This window comes from Oncorhynchus keta, chromosome 1 (assembly GCF_023373465.1).
Source record: "Oncorhynchus keta strain PuntledgeMale-10-30-2019 chromosome 1, Oket_V2, whole genome shotgun sequence".
In the NCBI taxonomy this organism is placed as follows: domain Eukaryota; kingdom Metazoa; phylum Chordata; class Actinopteri; order Salmoniformes; family Salmonidae; genus Oncorhynchus; species Oncorhynchus keta.
The window spans coordinates 53002948-53028743 of record NC_068421.1 but is presented as its reverse complement, the minus strand read 5'-3'; the positions used below and the strand labels follow the sequence as shown (position 1 = coordinate 53028743).

General features: G+C 41.5%; 1 protein-coding gene and 1 pseudogene across 1 annotated transcript; both read right to left on the bottom strand.

Moving 5' to 3' along the window:
* Nucleotides 1-713: 713 nt before the first annotated feature.
* LOC118387596 (protein FAM163A-like) lies at nt 714-24083 on the bottom strand. Its single transcript, XM_035776132.2, has 5 exons — nt 23591-24083; nt 4797-4886; nt 4470-4493; nt 4125-4239; nt 714-4014 (listed from the first exon to the last, which is right to left on the bottom strand). The coding sequence occupies exons 4-5, from the start codon at nt 4215-4217 to the stop codon at nt 3625-3627; spliced, it is 483 nt and encodes a 160-aa protein (XP_035632025.1). The 5' UTR covers nt 4218-4239; nt 4470-4493; nt 4797-4886; nt 23591-24083; the 3' UTR covers nt 714-3624.
* On the bottom strand, nt 15758-15810 carry LOC118396498 (uncharacterized; annotated as a pseudogene).
* Nucleotides 24084-25796: the final 1713 nt, after the last annotated feature.

The window sequence follows — 25796 nt, the reverse complement described above, 5'->3', positions numbered from 1 at the left end:
TGAAACAGTGTTTGATGAAGTCATTGTCTGTACAGTTTTTTGGCCTTTTCCCCCAGCATTGTACCAGCCATATCTGTGGCAGCAGGACGAATTAAATCCTCCACAATAGTATGGGGCTTGCCTGTCCTAGCCACTCGGTAGCTCACCATATAAGACCCTTCTAGCCTCTTCTTATTAATGGTATATGTTGCTTTTATACATGTCTTACTACTTGAAAAGTCGTCTTTATTCTCGCTCAAAAAGCTCCCGTGGCTTATTTTTCAAGATGTCATGTTTCGTTTCTAAATGTATGCGCAAGAGTGAAGGTTTCCTGCAAGAGAGTAGCGGTTAATGTGATTCGATGTTAATTATTTGACTAGGCTACCTGCATTTGACATTGTGTTGTTATATAGCTGAACGCTAGATGGTTTAACTTTATTTTTGGCGGTGAAACGAGGCTACTAAGGCGAGAAAGAACCTCACCCAAATGTATAGCCCCGTTGGAAAATATAAATGCACTGTCCACCAAAGAAAGCACTGAGCTAGGCTGAAACACCTGCATTTTGGTGCTGCCTTACTCAAGAAAGAAAAAAAAGAGACCATGTTTGTATGCGGCTTTATTAACTCAATTCTTTTTTTATTTAATTTTTACATTGTTTACAAACTGATATTTTACAAGTATTAATGCCAAAATCACATGCAAAACAGCCCCCCTGCCCTGCTTGACGGGTCACCACTGGATATATTTCCTTCATTGACATTTTTGTTTGGTTAAACATAAAGACAAAAGGGAGGAATATGCTTCAGACCACTGCAATACAATGTACTATTGGTAAGTTGTATGTCGCCTATATGGGCTTGATTGAGCCATTTGCCTTTTAGCAGACCATGTGTATGTGTTCTAAGTGAAGTTTTATTGGCATGTGCACTAACTAGTACAATGAAATGTCTTTCTTGCTTTCTTTCCCAACAATGCAGTAACAGTAGTACAAGAAAAAATATTTTTAAAAGATGAACAAAAACACACAACAAACAGAAATTAGAAGTACATAAGAAAGTAAATGAGAATGTAACTTTATACAGGGTGCCAGTTCCAGGGTCAGTGCCAATACCATAATTACAATGTGTGTGTGTGTGTGTGTGTGTGTGTGTGTGTGTGTGTGTGTGTGTGTGTGTGTGTGTGTGTGTGTGTGTGTGTGTGTGTGTGTGTGTGTGTGTGTGTGTGTGTGTGTGTGTGTGTGTGTGTGTGTGTGTACAAAATACGGACAACAAAGGCATTTCAAGCAGTTATAAATCTTTAATTGTCAAATATAGCATCCTGTTGTTTAAGTATTTTCAAAAAATCCATTATTTAATGAATAACCTAAACCAACAGAAATTAAGAATGAAAATGTGTCCTTATGGGGCATGTAATTCTGTAGATATTCTCAATTCAAATGTATTGTCTAATTCATCGTCTTTGTTTTGGATTTAAAAGGCCAGATTTAAAGAAGCTTTTGAACAGACACACAACTTTCACCCATTTTTAAGGAGCAAATAAACACCAGAAACAACACCCTAACACAACTGTTTATTTTTAATTTTTACGGCCAATCATTTTATAACAGCTTCCCTTTCAATCTACCGCCTAGTCAGGTGAGGCTGGTGGGAGGAGCTAAAAGAGGATGAGCTCATTGTAATGCCTAGAATGGCATTTATGGAACGGAATCAAACATATGGAAATCACATTTGACTCCGTTCCATTAATTCCATTCCATACATTAGAATGAGCCCATCCCCCCCATAGCTACTCCCCACCAACCTCCTCTGCTTTTAGTATGTTTTCAATATTTATTCCTTCATTCAATGTTTGACAAAAATACAGGTACAATACTTGCACGGGTGTAGGGACCTAATACCAAGGCGGCTTACATTGGGATTGTTGTATCTAATGAGTATTGTGTTGTCACATGCATGATAGGGCATTTCTGCTCAAAGCAGAACTAGTAAATGTGGTCGGTTTTAGAAAAAAATATAGCTACATTAATTTCACCACTATCATAAATGTCCTTTTTTTGCTTTGCTGTTTCAACCAATCAAATTGACACATTTTTTTCACTCCAAAACATAAAAAGACACGAACGGGGGCAAAATAATAATACACATGGCCAGCAATATTGTCTAATATGAGTTTAAAATGAGTGCCATATAATAATATAAATAGGCTAATAATTGTATTTTGTTACCAATTACCATAGATATTTTATTTCACAAGTTGAAAGAAACACTAAAATGTGTAAAGACATGGACGTTTACAGTTCATAGAATCAACACTCAGGGGATCTGAAGTGTGGACACAAAATGGCACAAACTACATCTAAACTATACCAGACTTGCACGTCCCAATTAAAAATACATTGTGGCCGAATCCCAAAAGTCATCAGCCAGTCAATCAAGGAGACAAACAAATAATTATAAATGCCTTCAATGCATTTGGTAATATATACATTTCCAAGTTGTTGCATCACCGTCAATAAAGAGAAATACAATATGTTAATTTGAACCGTACCGTAGCTTCAGTGCTCTGAGCAAAGAGTGGTAGCCCAACTCAATGACACGGGTACAGAGACAGAACGGACAAATCATCACTAACTGAAATTCTGCATCACCCACTGACAAAATGCCACTGTCCTTACATTAAAACTATCTTTTAAACTGCAATATTTGAGTCGTAATATTATGGAATCAAATTCCATGGTCTCAAAAGTCGGCGTAGTACATACATCTTTCAATAACAGAAGACAACAAACGATAATATTTCAATAGTTCCAGTTACATATGAGAAACATTTTTGAAAAAGAAAAACATACACAATTGACAGCTGCATTGTTAGGCTTTTCTCTCCAACCGTTTCAGGTTTGATTGTGAAAGAGCTTGCATAGAGAAAGCTCTGAAGTAGTTACTGTCTCTTTGTATTTTCTGCATTACTCTTAGGAGACTTGATTGTTCATCTTCTTCTGATTTACCATCACTCAAATGCAGTTCGCTTTCATTTGTCTCTATTGGCAGATACAAGGAAATGACAAAGAGTAGGTGCAGGTGAAACCACAATACAGATAGCCCTCAAACAGTGAAGATTGGAATCCCACACACTACCTTGCCAGACAGTGGATAGGTCTTGGTCTTGTCCCCTTAGTCAATTAAACACAAAGGGATGATCTCTGCCTCTGTATTACAGGAGCCTAGGGGGGTTTAAACAACAACAAACATAGCTACCTCCATTTAAATTTAAAAAACAGTACTACCCGAATCCAGCTGGAAGCTAGCTGACAGTGTAGGGAGAGAGAGAGAACCAGCTGGAAGCTTGCTGACAGTGTAGGGAGAGAGAGAGAGAGAGAGAACCAGGAAGTGTTTGACCAGATCAAGTGGTCAATGCTCCATGTTGTCTCTCAATGCTACTTTTCCATCATCTTCTCTGTAGCGGTCAGCAGAGAGAGACAGTGGCTACCAGTGGCCATCCTCATAAAAATATGGTAATTTACCAAGTTTCTTTTATCCAAAACGAAAATGAACAAATATTCTGTGTACAGAATCAAACCCACAACACCAGAGTTGGAAGCAGCACGCTCCAACCAACTGAGCCACCAGGACCCCATACGAAGTGGGTCACACCTCTGTACTTATAGCGCGAGTGTTGGTATAGAAGTCTGGTGCTGGGTTGCTGCGATGCTGGCCAGTGCTCAGCAGGGAGCCGTGCAGGGAGGGCAGGTCGAGACCCAGCGCTGGGTTCTCATAGTGAGTGGGCATGTAGGTGATGCGCTCGCCACCGTTGCGCATCCCATCGGTGGTGCGGATGTAGAAGGGTGATTCGTAGGGCGAGCAGGTGGGACAGTAGTTGCGGGGAGGCCCTGAGGCGTGGGGGGCAGTGGGCTCCGGGAAGAGGGGGGTGACGGCCGCCCCATCCACCCCGGGTGCACTGCACGCATTGCAGGCAAAATGGGGCTGCGTGATGGAGCCGGTGTCCCCTTCTGACCCATTCTTCTTACAGCAGTAATACTGACGGAGAGGGGCGGAGAGAGAGAGGTTGTGATTTGTGACAATTAATTAGTGAATAGAGACTGTAGTGAGTCTAAGTAGAGCTCTCATACACAGACACACACACCTACCTGGAGTCTACAGTAACAGAGCACTGCTATGATAACCAAGAGAATCACCGTGGCGAGAATTCCTCCGGTTATGACAACAGTTCCAGCTGTCATCCGACCAGCTCTCCATCAAACTCTGGAGGCACAGGAAGTGACGTCATCATCACAAGGCCACTGGGCTAACAGAAACCCGGGTTGCTTTCAACAGGACACAATGTAGGGGGAACTGGGAATGTGTGTTCAAATTGGACATATTCAGGTAGGTTTCATTCCTTTTCAAAATATTTTCTGACAACAGAACATGGCCCAGAAGCACTATAACATAGGACTTTAATATATTGTTTTAGTGAATAAAATGGAACTCACGTTCAGCAAAGTGTGCTTTAACACCTGCAAGAGAGAAGACCATGGGCAGTACAATGAACTGCGCAGTTCTGGATGGATTAACCACTGACATTGATCCAAATGACTATATTTACAATTAGGGCTTCAATCATTTTCATGGTCAAAGCAATTTCCTCATAGATGATTCGCATACTGTTATATGGTGTCATCTTCTGACAACTTTCTCACTGCGATTAACTATGTCTGTTTGACCTGACAGCTCAAGACATCTAATTTGATACAATATGTATATGTGGGGGAGAATAAGAAGTAGTGAAAGAGTGACCCCCCTGTAAGTAGGATACTCACATCAGAAGAGTGTTCAGAGGGCAGGAGAGGAAAACCCAGGTCACAGGTGGGAGGAGACGCTGATGGACAGGTACGCAGCCTTGTCGTTCTCTGACCAAACAAGATAGACAGAATCCAATATCATGTCATATAATATGCTCTATGTAAAACATACAATACCAGTCAAAAGTGTGAACAGACGTACTCATTCTGGGGGGGGGTTTCGTAATTTTCTACTAATTTATACACGGGAGAATAATAGTTAAGAAATCAAAACTATGAAATAACAGATATGGAATCGTGTAGTAACCAAAAAAGTGTTAAACAAATCCAAATATATTTTATATTTGAGATTCTTCAAAGTAGCCACACTTTGCCTTGATGACAGCGTTGCATACTCTTGGCGTTCTCTCAACCAGCTTCATGAGGAATGCTTGAAGGAGTTCCCCCATATGCTGAGCACTTGTTGGCTGCTTTTCATTCACTTTGAGGTCCAACTCATCCCAAACCATCTCAATTGGGTTTAGGTCGGGTAATTGTGGGGCCAGGTCATATGATGCAGCACCGTCACTTTCCTTCTTGGTCAAATAGCCCTTACACAGCCTGGAGATGTGGTTTGGGTCATTGTCCTGTTGAAAAACAAATTATAGCCCCACTAAGCGCAAACCAGATTGGATGGTGTATCGCTGTAGAATGTTTAACACATTATTGGTTACTACATGATTCCAAATGTGTTATTTCATAGTTTTGATGTCTTCACTATTATTCTACAATGTAGAAAATAGTACAAATAAAGAAAAACCCTTGAATGAGTAGGTGTGTCCAAAATTTTGACTGGAACTACATATATATATATATATTTTTTTCTCTCTACGTTACTGTATCCTGGCTACACTTCCTCTTGAACTACACATCCTTGCCACAAGATGGAGCTACAGAATAATAAACTGGAGAGGGGAAAACAGCATCAGCATGCTGGTAAACCCCCCCAAAAATAAATATGTTGTTTACATCATTACACAATTTTTGATAGTGCAAGTGCACACATATATACCCTGAAGGTGGTTTAGACCCGAGAGAGGCTGTACATTACTATCTTCTTCTAGACGTTTCCTGAATTATCTTGGAAAATTCAGCCAATTGACCAATTCACATCCCTTAACGATGAGCTCTCCCTCTTGAGTAATGCTTTGTCATTTCCTTTAACCAACACTAAACTCAAGTCCAAACAACTCAGATTATTTCTATCATAATGTCATGGTGAACCAGACATCACACACCAAGCATTACTCACACTACAATCCTGAAACTAGGGGGGACTGGATGTAGAATAAAAATAAAGGGTGTGTAAACACACACACACACACACACACACACACACACACACACACACACACACACAAGCCAAGCTAGAATTGCAAACATTAGGACAATGTCTCAACAGCCATGCAGTGTCTATGACCATGGTCTAACTGGCAGGTCTATAATACAGAGTGGGGCTTTAAAAGTGATTTAGTGGTCCGTCTCTCTGGTCTCACGGGTGCATTTCACAGCAGCACTGACTTTTAATCAGAGGGATGAAAGGAGCTGAGATATACCTAGGGATCAACCTATCCATGTGATATCAGGTTGAACGCACACACACACACACACACACACACACACACACACACACACACACACACACAAGCAGGAGCACACACAATAGCCTGACAGACTGTCACAGGGGCAAACATAGATCAAACACACAGGCTAATAAAGCAGCACAGCAAAGTGCAGACTAGCACAGTCTGACTGACATACTGCAAGCTGACACACACACACACACACACACACACACACACACACACACAAGTACTTAAAGGCAAGATGAAATGCACAGCCAGGCATGCGGGGACACAGCCCTTCGAAAGACGAAAATACAGACACACCCATGCGATTTAGAAAATAATAATTATGACACAGAATATTTAAAATTGGCCAAATAATGTATTTAAAAAATGTATATTACAGATTGTATTTAAAATATGTGTATATATATATATATATATATATATATATATATATTATATGAGTGCTAAATGCATCAGAAAATGTAGTTATTGAATTTGAAAATACATTCTGAAATACATTACAGAATTGTAACAAAATGGTGCCTGTATTAATAATGAAACTTTAGTGCTCTCTGGTATCACGTACATCTATGTCAATATCATTAAGACTGTAGCACTGGCAGTGTACAAGCTTAGAATGGAATCACAGAACAGAAGATAACAAATTAACTAACTGGCATGACAATCGGCCTCATGTGATGCCACAAAGCCACGCCCCCAACAAGCCACGCCTCCAAATATTTTAATAGGCTGCCGCCACTACAATGTACAAAAATACAAAAGCAACTATAAGGATTTTATTGAGTTACAGTCAAGGTTGGGTAGGTTACTTTCTAAATGTAATATGTTACCGTTACTAGTTACCTGTCCAAAATTGTAATCAGTAACTCAACTTTTGGAATACCCAAACTCAGTCGTCTGATTACATTGAATTACTTTTAGATGACTTTCCCCTGAAGAGGCATTAGAAGAACACAAAAATGGATGTTACCAATTGAACGTCTTTTGCAGGATAAATCACTGTTAAAGTTTACGTAGAGGGCCATACATGGATGTTACATTTTGATTTATGGGTTGGTTATGTAGGCTTCTTCTAACCCATCACTTTCTACTACATGTAATAATACCATTAAATGATATCTTTACATTAATATATATCATTTATAAGTCCAAAAATGGATGTAGCAACTACAGATTGCCCCTCATCAAAAGTGTGCGAGTTTGAGCATGTTTACATTAGTCCTATGGATTTAAAAAAAATGATCAGCATGAATTAGATTGAGCAATAAAAGCCCTTCTTGTATTCCATAGGCTGGGCTCTGTACTATGTAGCTGTTGCAAGAGAGCATTTTTTACTGTTTGGCCCTGTCCGGGGGTGTCCTCAGATGGGGCCACAGTGTCTCCTGACCCTTCCTGTCTCAGCCTCCAGTATTTTTGTTTGTTATATCTGGAGTACTTCTCATGTCCTATTCGGTGTCCTGTGTGAATTTAAGTGTGCTCTCTCTAATTCTCTCTTTCTTTCTCTCTCTCGGAGGACCTGAGCCCTAGGATCATGCCTCTGGACTACATGATGACTCCTTGCTGTCCCCAGCCCACCTGGCCGTGCTGCTGCTCCAGTTTCAACTGTTCTGCCTTATTATTATTATTATTATTATTATTATTGACCATGCTGGTAATTTATGAACATTTGAACATCTTGGTCATGTTCTGTTATAATCTCCACCTGGCACAGCCAGAAGAGGACTGGCCACCCCACATAGCCTGGTTCCTCTCTAGGTTTCTTCCTAGGTTTTGGCCTTTCTAGGGAGTTTTTCCTAGCCACCGTGCTTTTACACCTGCATTGCTTGCTGTTTGGAGTTTTAGGCTGGATTTCTGTACAGCACTTTGAGATATCAGCTGATGTACGAAGGGCTATATAAATACATTTGATTTGATTTACTGGCTGTCTACTGGTTTCAAAAACAATGATTGATAGGCAGCTTAAACTTCTTGAATTCAACCATTATTGGGTTCAAATATAGATTTAGATTTGTGAACAGCCATCCACAACAACCACAATCAATAAGGCGCAAATACGTAACTAAATGAGAGAGCAGTAGTGTGATTCACATCAATGCGCTATGTAGATATCAATAATAAGTGATATCCGTATCACTGTAGACTACACCACTGCTGTCATCCTTACCTCCAAGCATTTATTCAAATTGGATAATCTTTGGATGCCGACAGCAGTCGTACCATTGGAAGACATAGCTTGGACTGTCGCCTACAAAAGCCTATTCCTGATCTTTTCTCGCAATCCATCAAACACATTTGGTGTCTCATCATAGTAGTCTCTATGGTCCTTCTGTAGCTCAGTTGGTAGAGCATCGCGCTTGTAACGCCAGGGTAGTGGGTTCGATTCCCGGGACCACCCATACGTAGAATGTATGCACACATGACTGTAAGTCGCTTTGGATAAAAGCGTCTGCTAAATGGCATATATACATATATATAGTCTCTGACTTTGTGGTCAGACTCGCTCATGTGGCACAAACTTAAACTTGCGCCTTTTTTCAATGTTGATTTGAATGTCATTGAGAAAACAGAGATGTTTCAAAGATCTGAATTTAAAATGAATCCTCTAAGTAATCATCTAGTGTTTCAAAAGTATCTGTAATCTGATTACAATATATTTGCTTGTAATGTAACGGATTACAGTTACCATATTTTTTGTAATCCCTTACATGTATTGGATTACATGTAATCCGTTACTCCCCAACCCTGGTTACAGTTCATATAAGGAAGTCAGTCAATTGAAATAAATTCATTAGGCCCTAATCTATGGATTTCACATGACTAGGCCAGGGTGCAGCCATGGGTAGGTCTGGGAGGGTATAGCCACACCCACTTGGCAGCCAGGCCCACCCAATGGGGAGCCAGGCCCAGCCAATCAGAATTCGTTTTTAAACAAAAAAGGGCTTTATTACAGACAGAAATACTTCTCAGCACCCAACCCCCCTAAAACAATCCCACAGGTGAAGAAGCCGGATGTGGAGGTCCTAGGCTGGCATGGTCACATGTGGTCTGCGGTTGTGAGGCCGGTTGGACATACTGCCAAATTCTCTAAAACAACGTTGGAGGCAGCTTATGGTAGAGAAATGAACATTCAATTCTCTGGCAACAGCTCTGGTGGACATTCCTGCAGTCAGCGTGCCAATTGCACGCTCCCTCAAAACTTGAGACATCTACGTCATTGTTTTGTGTGACAAAACTGCACATTTTCGAGCTGACTTTTATTGTCCCCCGGCACCTGTGTAATGATCATGCTGTTTAATCAGATTCCTTGATATGTCACACCCATCGTGGGCAGACACAAACACACTGTCTGATGAACTCTTCACGGGCCACAGACTAACATGGGGACTTTGACAGACAAGATAGTCTTGCACGGAAGCTGACGTGCATTGCATGGAGCACAAGCTGATGAATGTACTCACACACTGACATAGGCGGAGTATCGAAAGACTCCGACGCACAGTGTGACATAAACAACATGTCACACAATCGGACAGACACAGCGTGACACACACTCACACACACGTTCTCTCACAGCCTGTCACATGTAGAACACACACTTGCGCACACATTTTCTCTCACAACCTATCACACACTCACTCACTGAATCTCTCAAACGCACAATCCAGCTCACGCAAAGTCTGACACACTGCTCATACTTCCACACACGGTCACTCTTCCAGTGTGTGTGTGTGTGTGTGTGTGTGTGTGTGTGTGTGTGTGTGTGTGTGTGTGTGTGTGTGCGTGCGTGCATGCAGTGAGTGCCAATAGAGGAAGTGTGGGCCCCCAGTCAGCCAGACAGAATTGAGTTTGAGCAGCAGGGCAGATTCGATTAAGGGAGTCAGTCTAATGAGATGCAATTAGGCGGCAGCAGGTGGAAGCTGCGCCGCCACAGCCGGGGTCCTATGCTCCGTGGGGCGCAACCACTTCCTGTCAGAGGCAGGAACAGGAAGTGCCCAGTCATATGTCTGTTTTTGTCCACCTGCATCTTTTCCTCATAGTCTTTCAAGCTATGAGTCGCTCAGACGGGGATGCAACGTCTTTTTTTTATGTCTGTGTCTAACAGTTGGCTAATTGAAGCAACAAAAAAAAGTGATGTCAGTAATCTTTTTAATATGCCTCCTTAATATAACTCTATTAAGGATATTCACCCATTTAGTTAGCTCCTATGCATGCCGTCATATCACTTTCTTTCCTTTCAAATAAAAAGAACACTGGGTACCAGTACCAAGTCGATGTGCAGGGGTACGAGGTAATTGAGGTAGATATGTACATATAGGTAGGGGTAAAGTGACTGGGCAACAGGATAGATAAGAAGCAGCAGCAGCGGTGTATGTGGAGTCAAAAGAGACAGTGCAAAGGGAGGTCAATGCGGATAGTCCGGGTAGCTATATTTGGTTAACTATTTAGCAGTCTTATGGCTCGGGGGTGCATTGGTACAAATCAGTGGTGATGAACAACCTCAGACAAGGATATTAGACTATTTGAGACAGTTTCGTGACGCCAGGTTATTGCTGCCTCAATAAAGGTGGATGAAGGAGACAGGTATGGGTCGTCATTCTGAAACCACTTAGTCATTTAACCACTGCATCAGTATGCAACAATCATTTCCATCTGATTATGTCACCGTTGTCATCTGCAGAGCTAATCCTGGCTAGTTCACCATGTATTTCATGGGACATTTGGCGTCCTTTTTGAGATTCAACACACGTGTTTGCACTCACGCACTCACTCACTCACACACACACGCGCGCGCGAATACAGGAGGCACACACACACAGGCAATCTCTCTCACACAAACACACAGAAAACAGAGAGTGGGCTGGATGAACAACTCACTCACACCACTGCTGGGCCCAGATTAGAAACAATGCCATGGGCTGTCGCAGCCTTCAATCCCCTTACACTGCCTGAAGAGCCCAAACACTGATAAGACTGCAGTACACAAACGGGCTTCTACACCAAGTCACACCGTCTCTGTCAATGGGCCGAGGACATTTGTGGACACTTTTCTGGAAGGGCCCGCTGTAAGGACTTTACGTGAGCCATTCCAAGTTTCCTCAGATCGGCAGAATGACGTAACATTAAAATAATGCTTTTTTCATTTTATGTCAACAATCTAAACTGGAAAGGGCTCAGTACCCAGGTCCTGGAGAGATGCAGTGTGTTTAGGTTTTTGTTCCAGCCCAGCACGAACACATCTTCAATGTATTCGAGCTAGAACTGCTTTCCAATGTGTTAAAGCTGGGATTTAATAAGTGCCTATGCACACTGCAGCCGTTGAGGAAGAACATTGCCAAGGGGTTCATTAGTCCGTATGTGAGACAATTACAGATATGAACATTGAGATGGTTACACGTTTGGAATGCTGTATGTCTGGAGGTCTCTATATTATTGATAATAAGTGAATAAAACCTAGATTGAGTATAATAACGCTACTGTTAGCGTGTGTGTGGCACTGTGGTTCGGTCCCTGCCAAACATAGCCCTCCATCTTTCTCCCTCTATCGCCACTGAGTGTGCAGATCGATGAGCTGACACACGCACACGTTTCTGTTGCCATGACACTGGGGAGATGTTTCCTCGACCCTGACCAAACCCATCTTCCTTAAACAGCCCTTCACACACACCCATCATTGATATGCTCATTCACACACGCGCACACACCCTCCTGTAACTTCGAGTCCCATCATCCTCTTCACCTCAATCACCATCCTCCCGCCCACTCCCACGCCATCTTTCATCCCGTCAACCTGCTGCTTCTTCATCCAGATCTGTTCCCTTGCTCCCACCTCCACCATCTCTCCCATGACATCAAGTGTTTATACTGTTAAAAGCCCAGCGAGCCTTTAAAATAAGTACTATGAGTAATTCTAATGTTGAGCACCAACAGCAGTGGTCTCTATTGTTCTTTATAGAGAACATCTGCAGACTGAGTCCCAAATGGCACCCTATTCCCTTTTTAGTGCAGTACTTTCGACCAGGGCCCAAAGGTAGTGCACTATATAAGGAATAGGGTGCCATTTGGGTTGAAAAAATCGAAGCTAACTGTAGAATTGAGTTGGTTAAGACACTGAAGGTTAAGACAACCAACAAGCCAATAAAGGTTCTGATATGTCCCCATCTTTCTTATTCAGCAAGTCATGCTTACACATTGACGGTGGATGGGGTGTGTTCCATTTTGACTCGATTCCAATTTCAAATTGACATCTTTCACACTTACCTTATTCAGTCGCGTAAACTCTCTGCAGATGTGGCTACCTTGTGTATCCACTGAATACACTCACACTTGCTGGCCAACATATTTTCTGGTGGAGTTTTCATTCAATTGGGTTTTCAGTACATTTATGTTAAGCCATCCCTTTAAATACGGTATACCTTTTAGTTCTAATTTTGTCTACATAGAATACACAGAGAGAACAGGTCCTTAATATCAGGGATCAATGAAAGAAAGTCATCTAAATATATGCATATTCATCTCCTTTTCAGCACCAATTGGTAGATTTTAAAAAACTCTGTTATAGATTATTTCGATTGAGGAAAGTATTTATGAATCCTAAAAAAAAAAAACGGGTTTGGAGAGCCTTTATGCAATAACGAAAGAAAACGGTGGTTTGATTCATTCTGAAAATTCTGCATGATGGCACAGCATTTCATTAACTTTACGCTGGGAAAGGTGATATGTTGATATGCTTCAGTTTGCTGCCATGTGACTGGATTCTCATTTGTCTCCAGCCATTATAAAGTCAAATAATCTAAAAATAAGTGTCATGTGTATTTCCAATTCCCTTATCCAAACGGATGACTCATTACCTTAAATCTTACCAGTAGATCTTATGCTTAACTCAGGTCAGAATCGGTCCCTACGTGCAAAACCTGATACAGAAAAGCACATTACTTCCAGTTAATACGTGACAAAACATCAGATCCACAAAGGCCTAGTGGCGCTACACTGTCACTGAACACTATCACAGGACAGTGCAGTGGTCATGGGCATCGACACATGACACATACAATCCACAGGAGGTTAGTGGCACCTTCATTGGGGTAATGGCTGGAGTGGATAGGTGGAATGGTATCCTACACATGGTTTCCATATGTTTGATGACATTCCATTCGCTCTGTACCAGCCATTGGTATGAGCCGTCCTCCCCTCAGCAGCCTCCACTGATACAATCACATTACCACATACCGAGCCCCATGTGTCAGATACGCTGGGCTACCGGCTCAGATACACTCAGATAAGGGTTCACAGCACAGACTGGGGCGAATGTTCACCTTCTAACAGGACAACGACCCTAAGCACACAGCCAAGACAACGCAGGAGTGGCTTCGGAACAAGTCTCTGAATGTCCTTGAGTGGCCCAGCCAGAGCCCGGACTTGAACGCTATCGAACATCTCTGGAAAGACCTGAAAATAGCTGTGCAGTGACGCTCCCCATCCAACCTGACAGAGTTTGAGAGGATCTGCAGAGAAGAATGTGAGAAACTCCCCAAATACAGGTGTGCCAAGTTTGTAATGACATACCCAAGAAGACCCTAGGCTATAATCGCTGTCAAAGGTGCTTCAACAAAGTACTGAGTCAAGGGTCTAAATACTTATGTAAATGTAATATTTCTGTTTTTATTTTGTATAAACTTGCCAAAAAAAATAGAAAAACCTGTATTTACTTCGTCATTATGGGGTATTGTGTGTAGATTGATGAGGGGGAAAAACCATTTAATCCATTTTAGATCAAGGCTGTAACATAACAAAATGTGAAAAAATGTAATGGGTCTGAATACTTTCCGAATGCACTGTACACTACCACTCTCACACTCATACATTACCACTCTCTCACACGTTACCTCTCACTCACATTACCTCTCTCTCTCGCTCACATTCATACATTACCTCTCTCTCTCTCTCGCTCACACATTACCTCGCTCTCAAAAGAGCACAGACACACACACACATGCATGCACACACAAACACACAAAAACACACACAAACACAATATCTCTCTCTCTCACACACAGACACACAACCTCTCTCTCTGTTTCTGTCTGTCTCACTGCCTTTCGCTCTCCCCCCGGGGAATATTGCCATATCTTTGACTGTCAGTCAAACCTAACCCCTCTCTGGGCCAACACCATAACTACATCCTTGTGGTTCTTTGTCCTCAGAAGATAGCCTACCAGTCTTCCAACCATAGCAGATTAACGCTAGCCTCAACAACAAATAAGGCAATTCTTTCATAACCATAGATCGACTTAATGCTCTGCATACTATTCTTCAATCAATGTTGAATCATTAGCAAAGAAACCTTGGCATCCATCTCTGGGATATAAATGTCTTCATTGCAAATCCATTCTAAGCGACAGAGACTTGTCTTCTTAAAGGCCTCGATTGTTACTTAAAACAGCTGACTGAAACGTGTTACGAACGAGCAGCTTAATTTTTCAGAGCCCAACTAAAATCCACTTACCATGTGGCATCCCCCTAAATCTCTCAGTGGGCGCTGGGAGCACAAGCCTTGCCACTGTATTGGATGCCTGAGCCTGATATCTCACGCAAAAACAAAAAAACACACAACCCAAATGGGATTCATGGTCACAGAGTTAATGTCATTTCTGTAATTCTGTTATCAGGAGCTACAGTTGGCTGTCCTCTTTGCACGTCTTCCCTTGAACGTATTTGTGTTCAAGTATGTTTGGATGGATAGAGAACAGAGAGGGGGAGACCCTGAGACTCAATTAAAGAAGGGTTCATTCTATCGCGTATTTTATGTCGTCTCACAACGGGCCTAGCTAGCAGAACATTGTTTCCTTATGACTAACGTCATTGTACATTTTTACATTTTACCCCAGGATTCCACTTCAAATCAACCATAGGGTTTTAAGGTTTGCCTGGAGGGCAGCCAGCACCACATTCTCAAACACAACCTATTCACCACATTGTCTCTTCAACACTCTGCCTCTTCATTTAACATTCTTTAAAACGATTAAGTCAATGTCAATGTAAAGACCACGAGGTAACACCACCCACATGAAAACATACTATGGTATACTATGGTATAAATACTATAGTATTCACTGTTGTGTTTTTGTAGACTTTACTGTAGTACTCACTGAAGTCTGCAAAAACACTACAGTGAATATTGAAGTATTTACTGTAGTATACTGTTGCATTTATAGTTAACTAAAATATAAAAAGTGTCGTATATTCGATTTAATGTAGACCGTATACTGTAGTATTTATGTATTTTTTTGGAGGACATTCCTGTTGTATTTACTACAGTGTTTTTGTTTTATGGTCTTCCACATATTAAATGGAGGCTTTCTCCTTCAGGAAACCTACTGGAGAAATACTAAAAGAGCACATTTTTCCCATAACCTGTACATAGGCAGTTAAAAAAGGGTAGTGTTTTTTTGGACATTACTGTAGTATTTATTACAGTGGTTTTTTTTTGTGTTTTTGGGGGGGGGGGATAATGCTGTAGTATTTACTGTAATATTCTACATCATACCACAACATTCTACAGTAAGTACTACACATGATTGAAGGATACTACAGTGTATAGTATAGTATTCTACAGTATTCTATAGAATTGTACTTTACTATATTTTTGTAATATAGTAAGTGCTTTAGTATTCTACAGTAAACTGTAGTATTTTTCGGGTGGGCAGGCTATACTACTGTTGTTACAGGTTTTTCTGGTAGTCTACGAGTAAACCAGGGATTCAATGCAAACACCAGGAGACAGGGGAGCAAACACTACCAATTGATTCGGTTCCAGCTTGGGACACACACACACACACACACACACACACACACACACACACACAAACTAACTCCCGCATCATGCGCAAGTGCACACATACACTGCTTAAGATAGGAGCTGCAAAAACTCATCTGATACATTGACTGAGCTGAGTTTACAGGGCAAAAGGTAATTAATTGGCAGCTAACCACAAATAAAGGTAGCGGAGCATTGGCTAACATTTCAGTTCAATTACTTGATTTTCTCCTGGTCATTTAGGTGCAGAGTGTAATGAAGGATTTTCCTCCATCCTTGATAAAAGCATTGGGTGAATGATGACTACTGTACAGATTCATCTCATTGGGATATAGTCTAGATGGTCCTCCACAATCCTAGGGTTCCTCTGTGTAGAGAAAGAGCATCTGTTTTCATCTCCATCCCGCTCCCAGGCCATTTCAAGCTCCAAGGGCCTCATTTATAACCGTTGTTTAAATGCTACACTAGATATCTGCATGCACCGTTTCTTCTAATAAATCAGACCTGACGTAAAAGTGTGCGCGCGTTAACGAGGATTATAACTCCGTCTGAATAACGCCCATCATTCACCTTTTATAGTGACAATAACACTCTTATTTGCTGTATACTTTGGAAGTATTGGAATTAGACTGACATAGTAATTCTAAAGGAAATATCAATGGGGAACTTGATCAAATATCTTCGGAGGTGTTGGCAGAATATAAACATTTTTTCAGGGACATTTGATGTGGCTGACATATAATAATAATAATATATGCCATTTAGCAGACGCTTTTATCCAAAGCGACTTACAGTCATGTGTGCATACATTCTACGTATGGGTGGTCCCGGGGATCGAACCCACTACCCTGGCGTTACAAGCGCCATGCTCTACCAACTGAGCTACAGAAGGAACACCCACCCATTGACGATTTCAATTGCAAATTGTTCTCGACGTGTAAACAGATTGAATTCGCCAATGTTTTGCATTTACTTTCTCCCGAACCAAAATATGCTGCACTGACCGCGAATTTCTGAAACGTCTACTCTGAAAACATTCAAACTAAAGCAGACCTACTTAGTGGTAGCCTATACACCTCAGTGCAAAATATAAACTGTGTTCACCTGTTCAATTATACGGTATGTTATAAACGCGCTACCTTTAGGATGAATTGAGCAAAAAAATGAAATTATAATAGACTAACAGGCCAAATTAAAAGCGATGCGCATGGTAATATGAACTCATCATGGCCAGAAAAGTTGCAATGGTAATGATATACTGTATGTATTATGTTTAGAAATGAAACATTGTCTAGGCTACTCGAGAAATGTTGCATTACAATATTCAAACGTAGCCTTCAAATGTCAATGGAAAACGTGAACTGTCTGGTGTACTGTTAAACTGCGCTTCGGATCGCTTGGATAAATATTTTAAAATACCGGTAGCTTAGGTGTAGACCTTACGGTAAAATGCTTACTTACAAGCCCTTAACCGGCAATGCACTTCAAGAAATATAGTTAAGCAAATATTTATTAAATAACTAAAGTATATATATTTTTGAAGTAACAATAAAATTACAATAAAGAGGTTATATACATGGTCAATGTGCGGGGATACAGGTTTAGTCAAGGTAATTTGTACATGTAGGCAGGGGTAAAGGGAATATGCATAGATAATTAAAAGAGAGTAGCAGAAGTGGGGGGTGGGTTAATGTAAATAGTCCAGGTGGCCATTTTATTAATTGTTCAGCAGTTTTATGGCTTGGGGGTAGAAGCTGTTAAGGAGCCTTTTCGACCTAGCTACAGTATTAACTACTGTATTAACTACTGTATTAACTACTGTATTAACTACTGTGGGTCCAATTAAATAAGTATCCCTATAGGCTATTTCACGAAGAGGTAACCATCATGGTCAGAATTTATTCTACAGTGATCATGGAAATACAATAAATACTGTAAATTGGAAACATACAATAATTCGATTTTCACCCTTCTCTCTAACAACAAATGATTGCACCTTGTTATTATATTTAGATACCTTTTTTTATGACTAAATCATCATACACTGAGTGTGCAAAACAAAACATCTCTTTCCATGACAGACTATCGAGCACATGTTTGGGGGCATATTGTGTGTGTAGGCAACATTTATAAATGAGGCCACAGCTGAGGCTGTATGTGGCGATTTGACTAAGGATGAGAGTGATGGAGTACTGCATCCCCTGACCTCAACCAAATTGAGATGGTTTGGGATGAGTCAGACTGCAGAGTGAAGGAAAAGCAGCCAACAGTGCTCAGCATATGTGGGAACTCCTTCAAGACTGTTGGAAAAGCATTCCATCACTGGTTTAGATAATGCCAAGAGTGTGCAAAGCTGTCATCAAGGCAAAGGGTGGCTTTTTGGTTACTACATGATTCCATATGTGTTATTTCATAGTTTTGATGTCTTCACTATTATTCTAAAAATGTAGAAAATAGTCCAAATAAAAAAAAACATTGAATGAGTAGGTGTTCTAAAACCTTTGACTGGTAGTGTATGTACAGTTTACTGTAGATGTTTAGGAATGCATTTTAAGAAAAAAAGTGCAATTTAACAATAAATTGAATAGCTGACTTCCCACCAAAATCCCTGAACAATAAACTGTTTTATGTGCTATAATTCTGTCATTATCTAATGGATTGGAATATATTCATACATTGTCCAACTGTTGCATTTATTTAAATTGTTTTTAAAACCTTTTAACAATTTTGATAGCCAATGCTACTGTAATGGTATTGGTATTTTGTTGGTATTCTCAGACCATGTTACAGTAATGCTGATGGGAGATGCCCCAATTATTACATGACGGCAACCATCCCAGAATAGGTTTAAATGTTGTTCTGCCCTGCTGGCTTTGACTTTCTTCTGCATGTCTCATCTGCCTGTCTCTCTCGTTCTCTCACTCCAAGGACAGCCGACTAACCGAGCAGACAGCTTCAGATGTCAGGCCTAGCACAGGCAGTACAGCAGCGAAGCAGTGCTCAGCCCTTATTCAGCACACGCCTTAGAGCATCCTAATTCACATTTGTTTACTCAAAGAGCCCCGAAGAAGAGGACTGGTTCGAGGGCTTAACTCAATGAGGTTCCATGAGATGGGAATGCTTATAGGACACATCCTGGCTAGTCGAGATTTTCTCCACACAAAAGTGTGCAGTTAGCTAAATCAGCCCCACATCTTCAAAATATTGAATGACTAATGTGTGAGAAAACTCCTTCAATGCCAAGGTTGCACGTGTACCATCTAGGGACCAGAACTAGCCCCTTGCTTTGCAGCATAGGGGAGAGTGGGATAAGTTGAGCCAAGTTGAAACCATATACAAAATGTATAATTTGACCAACTATTTAGGAAGAGGTCATCATTTCATGAAGTCTGTGAAAGAAGAAACCACATGGAAAAGTGGTAGGCGAGTAAGATCCAACGTTTGGGATGGTGTTCTTCGGCTTGCAAGGCTCCCCGTTTTCCTCCAAACATAACGATGGTCATTATGACCAAACAGTTACATTTCTGTTTCATCAGACCAGAACGCCTGTGTTATGCTTCAAATTATTCAAAGACAAAACGATTGTGATTGTGTTGAATTGTGTTTGGGAAATAAAGATAGACATGGTTTACATTTACATTTAAGTCATTTAGCAGACGCTCTTATCCAGAGCGACTTACAAAGTGGTTTAAAAAGATAATGGGAATATTTCCTGCAGTACAGTACATGTGTAGGTGGCTTAACTTACCCTGCCCCCAGCTCAACTTACCTCATACAAGGGGTAAGTTGTGCCAAGGGATACACAACACCCTGAAATATATGTTGATATCTATGTTAGACAGATTACTATATTTCACTTGATGGAGTGACGCGGAATGGAAAACATTTCTCAACTCACCCCACTCTCCCCGACTGGTGTCAGAAGTGGGATGGCGTTACAATGGGGAGGTATATGAACTAGAGGGAGTGTTCTGAAAAAGGGGACAGTGTAGCAACCAAAATGACTAAGTTAGAACATTACAACCCTACCAACAGCCTGGGCATTTGATACAAATGAATCGTTTGGTGGATTACACTGATATAGGGCTTCACTCGTTCTCAAATCACATATGATTACATGTGGATAACTCGCCTCTACTCCACTACCACGAATGTGGAGTCAGCACCTACAGTTCATGGGTGCACAAATAGGCAGCTATTCTGCACCCAAACACTCACAAGACATCAGCTATGTGGAAAGCAGGGGGTTGCAAGTTTGAAACCGGCTAAGGACAAACGAACGTTGCATTAGATCGTAGGAGGTGTTTCTGAAAAGGCTTCAATGTTCCAAAGTAAAAACAGCAACAGAACTGGAGTGTAGCTGATGAGTCACGTCACCCTAGATAAACCCCCTGCAAAGTGCTATTTTAGCAGAAAAGAGCAACTCCCAAGTACAGTAGCACTGTTCCAAGAGCCATGCAGGTTCCAGTGAGGTGCTGTGCCAGGGATCTGCCTCCAGGTTGCCTCCAACTCTGGCCTCACAGGCTTCATTCGCCTTGGCAGTGTTTCAATGCTCTGCTGCTCCACTCACACTGCGCATCGCCCCAAGCACTCGGCTGAGAAGCACGGTACGTTCACCAACCCGAAAAAGCTGCTGTGCAAACAGAAAACCCCACAAAAGTGCTTTCCCTTGGGTAAAATCTACCTCCTCACCCCGAATGCAGAACTGCAACAGCTAGCTATGATTGATCGTTAAATATTCTATATGGTTTTATATCTTATAGAGATGGGCCAAACCTTTGGTGCACTTTGCATGACGTAGCAGTGTTTGAATAGACAGAGCAGAACTGATTTGCAGTCGTCCTCTTTCCATTCGCCTCTGCCTTCAAGCAGACCTCCAGCTATAACCTTGTTATAATTGTCACTTTTTGTCCAATTACATTAGAACTGGTGGAGAAACATGGTTTCATCATGGTCTTTGGGTGTCAAATGCTCCCACTCAGCTCTCCAGGTTTCTCTTTCTCTCCTCTGTTAGATAATCACATGAATCTTTTGATAGAGCCGCCTCTAACTTTGCACTTGGAAACACCTGGATCCTGCAAATGTTAAAAACTTGGCTTTTCAATCATTTAAATATAATTTCTGCAACAATATATTTCCATCACAGGGAAGTTGTAACCAAGTATTCAAGCTGAAATGCTCCCCTCCTCCATTTCCCTTAAAAAAGCACTCATCTCTTCATGTTCTCAGAGAGAATACATCTATGGCGCCGTCAGGAGGTGGCTTGGAAACGTGACCAAAATGCAAGGTGAGAGGGTGATATATTTTCAATGCCAAGTATGGGAGAGTGCCGATACCAAACCAAAATGGGATAACATCAAGTTGTTTTTTTTGTAGCATTAAATTGACAACTGAAAGCAGCAACTAATAAATTATTTTCCACTCTTTGGTTTCTGAGTCTGATAAAAGGTGGTGCATATCAGTGTGCATGTTAGTTCAGCTAGCTAGACGCTTGAGTGGTCAATGAAGCCCTCTCCCGAGGTGTCAAGCGTGCCCTCCTCTAGTGAATGAGACATTTTAACTCGCCTGCCTTTTCACTTGAAGTGCTGTATGTGTTTTTAATCATCACCGAGATCTCAAAACTTAAAATGCAAGAGATATTTCTTGATATGAGCGACATTACGCTTTTAGGACAAAGACAGCTTATGTCACACATTTGGAGAGTAGTGGCAGGGATTCATCCTCATATGAGGAGTAGAATGTTACCTTAAATCTCAGTGTTCAAACATGACCATTATTAAGATTTGATTGCTGGTCACCTCACTACCTTTCTATTTTCAGAGTTTCTACATGGATAAATACTGCGGCATCAAGTTCTTGCTTGAACTTTAAACACTGATTGGTAACGTAGCGGAAAACGCTCAGCGACGCAGTGTGTCGTATAAGACAGGTAAATGAACCCTCACTCAAGACATGGGCTCTCAGCTCCATCAACAGAAGCCTCTGAGCTTGCACTGTAAGACCAGTATCACGGGGAATATCCTCTCTCTGTTGTGGATATGGTCTCTTGGTCTCATATCCTGTCAGCCAAGTATGGACAACAAGGCAGAGTCCCATGGGAAATCAGTCTATTGCACCATTGCCTCTGCTGGAGGTGAAAGAATCAGGGAGAGATGGCAAGATAGTCAGAGTCCTTATCAATCGTGTTCTTATCGAGTTGTCTTTTTCCCCTCCCATGGGTCAGTGGGCTCAACATCCGGACCTGGACCATTACCAATTAATTTGGCTCTGTGTGTGTGTGTGTGTGTGTGTGTGTGTGTGTGTGTGTGTGTGTGTGTGTGTGTGTGTGTGTGTGTGTGTGTGTGTGTGTGTGTGTGTGTGTGTGTGTGTGTGCGCATTACAGATTTCCTCTTCAGTATAACAGTCATGGAAGCAGCAATTTGTCCCCAAAATATACAAATGTTTTTCATTTTAGGGGGAGAGAATACAGGGTCAGTGCTGTTACGCTATCCCATCATACGATGGTCCACAGAAATAGTTAAGTGGAGTGTGAGGTGAAAAGGGAAGTGGTAGCCTACACATAGGATCAGTGTTTGACTTGGACAGGAGCTCACCTGAGCGGAGTACCAGCACCTCCTATTTTCTACTGCTTGAGGTCCTGTAACACTTATAGAATATTAGCTCAAAAGTACTGTGGAGCTCCTGCACCTCAATATAAACAGTACTGGCACCCAAAATTAATACTAGCTCCTATTTCTGTCCAAGTCAAGCACTGCATGGGCTGTTTACACTGGCACCCCAATTCTGATCTTTCCCCACTAATTGGTCTCTTGACCAATCCCGTAAGATGTTTTCACATCAGATCTTTTTCAGAGTAGACCTGATTGGTAAAAAAAAATATATAGAAATATTACTGAAAAAAATATCAGATTTGTGCTGCCTGTGTGATGGGTTCAGTTTCTTGTCATATATATTCTACAATCAGTTGATTTTATGCGCCCCGGGCTCCATTAACCACTACTGATACCCATGACAGGCACATTTCACGTTCAAATAGCTGCAGGAATAGACTCAAGAGAACCACATTATAACCTAATATTTGATCCAGCCCTGTGGCACACATTGAAGTTACATTTTCTCCCCATCGCCCGCATGAATCATTTTCATAATCTCTATATATTCTAAAGACCTGTCAAGTCAATAAACAAAAGCAATCCCAGACACGTCCATAAACAATGCTGTCCTACCTGAATCGAACGTCTGGATTTATTTGACCAAGTAGGAATGTTGTTCAGGTTTTCCCGAACGGATAGAATAATTGAACGAGGTTGTGTCGTTCCGCGTCGTCCGATAATTGAGTCCCACATCACAAAACGGGCTATACTTACTTGTCGGGCACTGTACGTGTCACATTGTTCGTTTCCTCAACTTGTAGTATTCCTCTTGAGTTTTACCACTATAAAAGCCACCCCAACTGGTATTGCATTTCCGAGAAGATAAGAAGGAAAGGGCACTGGAATAGGCTACGGATTGCGGCGGACGTTCATCCAATGAGTAGCCTGCCCGCGCGGTGCCTCTGGAAGGACGCAACAGTCTTGGTGCTGGATAGTCATTTCAATAGAGGTCAGAGTACAATAATAGCCACTATCATCCGGTGAGGTATCGTCACGGTTATGTAGCCCACTCGCGAGAAGGATCAGGCAGAAATGCACCCGCTCAGTCTTGTAGTGAAAAACAAAATAATGAATGCGCATCAAATTATTGTTTGGAAAGAAGGATGGAACTTACAATATTGCACCCCTTTTGTCATGCATGAGAACCTTGTCTTCTCTGCGCAAAAAAACCCCCCTCAGTAATCCAGTAAGTGGGAATCCAAATCAAATGAACGAGGTGTGGATGAGTGAATGGTTAGGTTGGGGAGAGAGAGAGAGATTGAATGTGCAATGCCACTTAAAGTAGACACCTAGGTGCAAGTAAAAGAAGAATCGTCACGAATTGAAGGGGCAAATTTGAGTCGCTGCACTAGTAGCCATAGGGTTTTGTTTAAATTATGTACCTGGTCACAGTTGTTTCAAAATGTTGCTACCACATAAATGCTAGTATTGGTGCCATGCCCATCGGAGACAAAATATGCAGTTGTAGTTATGCTTTGCGAGATAATTGCAATTCATTTCGGGAATGCAGTACTTTTCAGCTATAAATTAAAGAGATGCCAGTAATGTTAATTACAAAAAGAGGCTTCCCATGATTGATTTGCCATCAATCACCTGCACGAATTAGGCTAATCCAGGCTACTCAATCAAAAATAGAGGCACAGCAAACATTGACAGAGATATCAACCCTCCTCTTTATTTGAAACCGGAGATGGTGGTGTGATTAAGAGACTGTGGGGGCAGCTGTCCAAGGTCCTGAAGAGCCCACCAATGAATGATGCCGTGGACAGCATTTCACTTTCAGTGTAAGCAACATGCAGCCATAGAGTAGATATAGGACTTACCAGCGATAATTGCACGATACACGACCAATTGATAGGCAAATTATGCATATGCACCAGTGCCCAACTACCTTTAGATTGAGTTGATGGGAAACCCTAATGGTCAACCATGTCCAATCAAGAGTTAAACTCCCCTACACACTCTCTGATGACATCCGATTTCCAGTCCAATGTTCCTTCTATTCCCTATTATAATAATTTCATAGTTCACTAAACACGGCCCTGAAGATGGCAGATGTGCACAGAAGTCCTGATGAGGTTTGGAATGGATCCATGCTGGAGGTTTCCACTTACAGGCTACATTCCCCTGAGCTATACCATAATAGGCCACAAAATCTACAGTGCATGTGGCCGATATCGAAAGGGGTAGATCTAGGGTGACACTTTATTTGGAGAGTCCACTTATAGATGGTTTATAGATGTTAAAAATCAGATTTGCAGTTAATAGTTAGAAACGCTATAGACCATTTGTGGGGGCCTCTCAAAACAGTGTGAACAGATATACTATACAGATTTCCAATTGCTTTAAAAAAAAATGTGAATACCTTTTCATAGTATTTAAAGTGTGCCACCATACAGGAGTTGAGGGAAGAAAATGTGACACATGAGAAGTATAGATTCCAGCATTTCGATAGAAATACCATGGGAAGGGACGTAGTGTGGAGGGCATTGTTGAAGCATGTGACCGAGAAGTTTGGGTGCTTTTTGGACAGAGTGTAATGATCAGTAGAGATGCTAGGACCAAGTGTGAAATGAGATCTGTGTTTAAAGTGCCTGGTCAGTCCATTCCACCCAGACGTTCTGAGAGCTGTGACCTTACAGGAACACAGAGTAGGCATCCCAAATTGCACCCTGTTTCATAGCTCACTACTTTTGACCAGAGCGCTACGGGTCAAAAGCAGTGCACTAAATAGGGAATAGGGTGCCATTTGGGACACACAAGAGACTCGGCATCAGCTCGTCTGTCTAATGGTTATTAATGGTGGTGATTTTGCCCATTGACAATAATAAGGTCCAAGCGTAAAGGCTAAGCATTTTGTTTCAATCAACCTTCCATACAGGCACCCATTACACTAATGACTACACACAAGCAAGCAGTT

What these genes read in the sequence shown, in the direction of transcription:
- LOC118387596 (XM_035776132.2), bottom strand. Translation starts at nt 4,217, where the DNA reads ATGACAGCTGGAACTGTTGTCATAACCGGAGGAATTCTCGCCACGGTG. An exon ending in TCTGTTACTGTAGACTCCAG is followed by an intron (nt 4,015 to 4,124) that starts GTAGGTGTGTGT and finishes CCTCTCCGTCAG; the next exon opens with TATTACTGCTGTAAGAAGAA.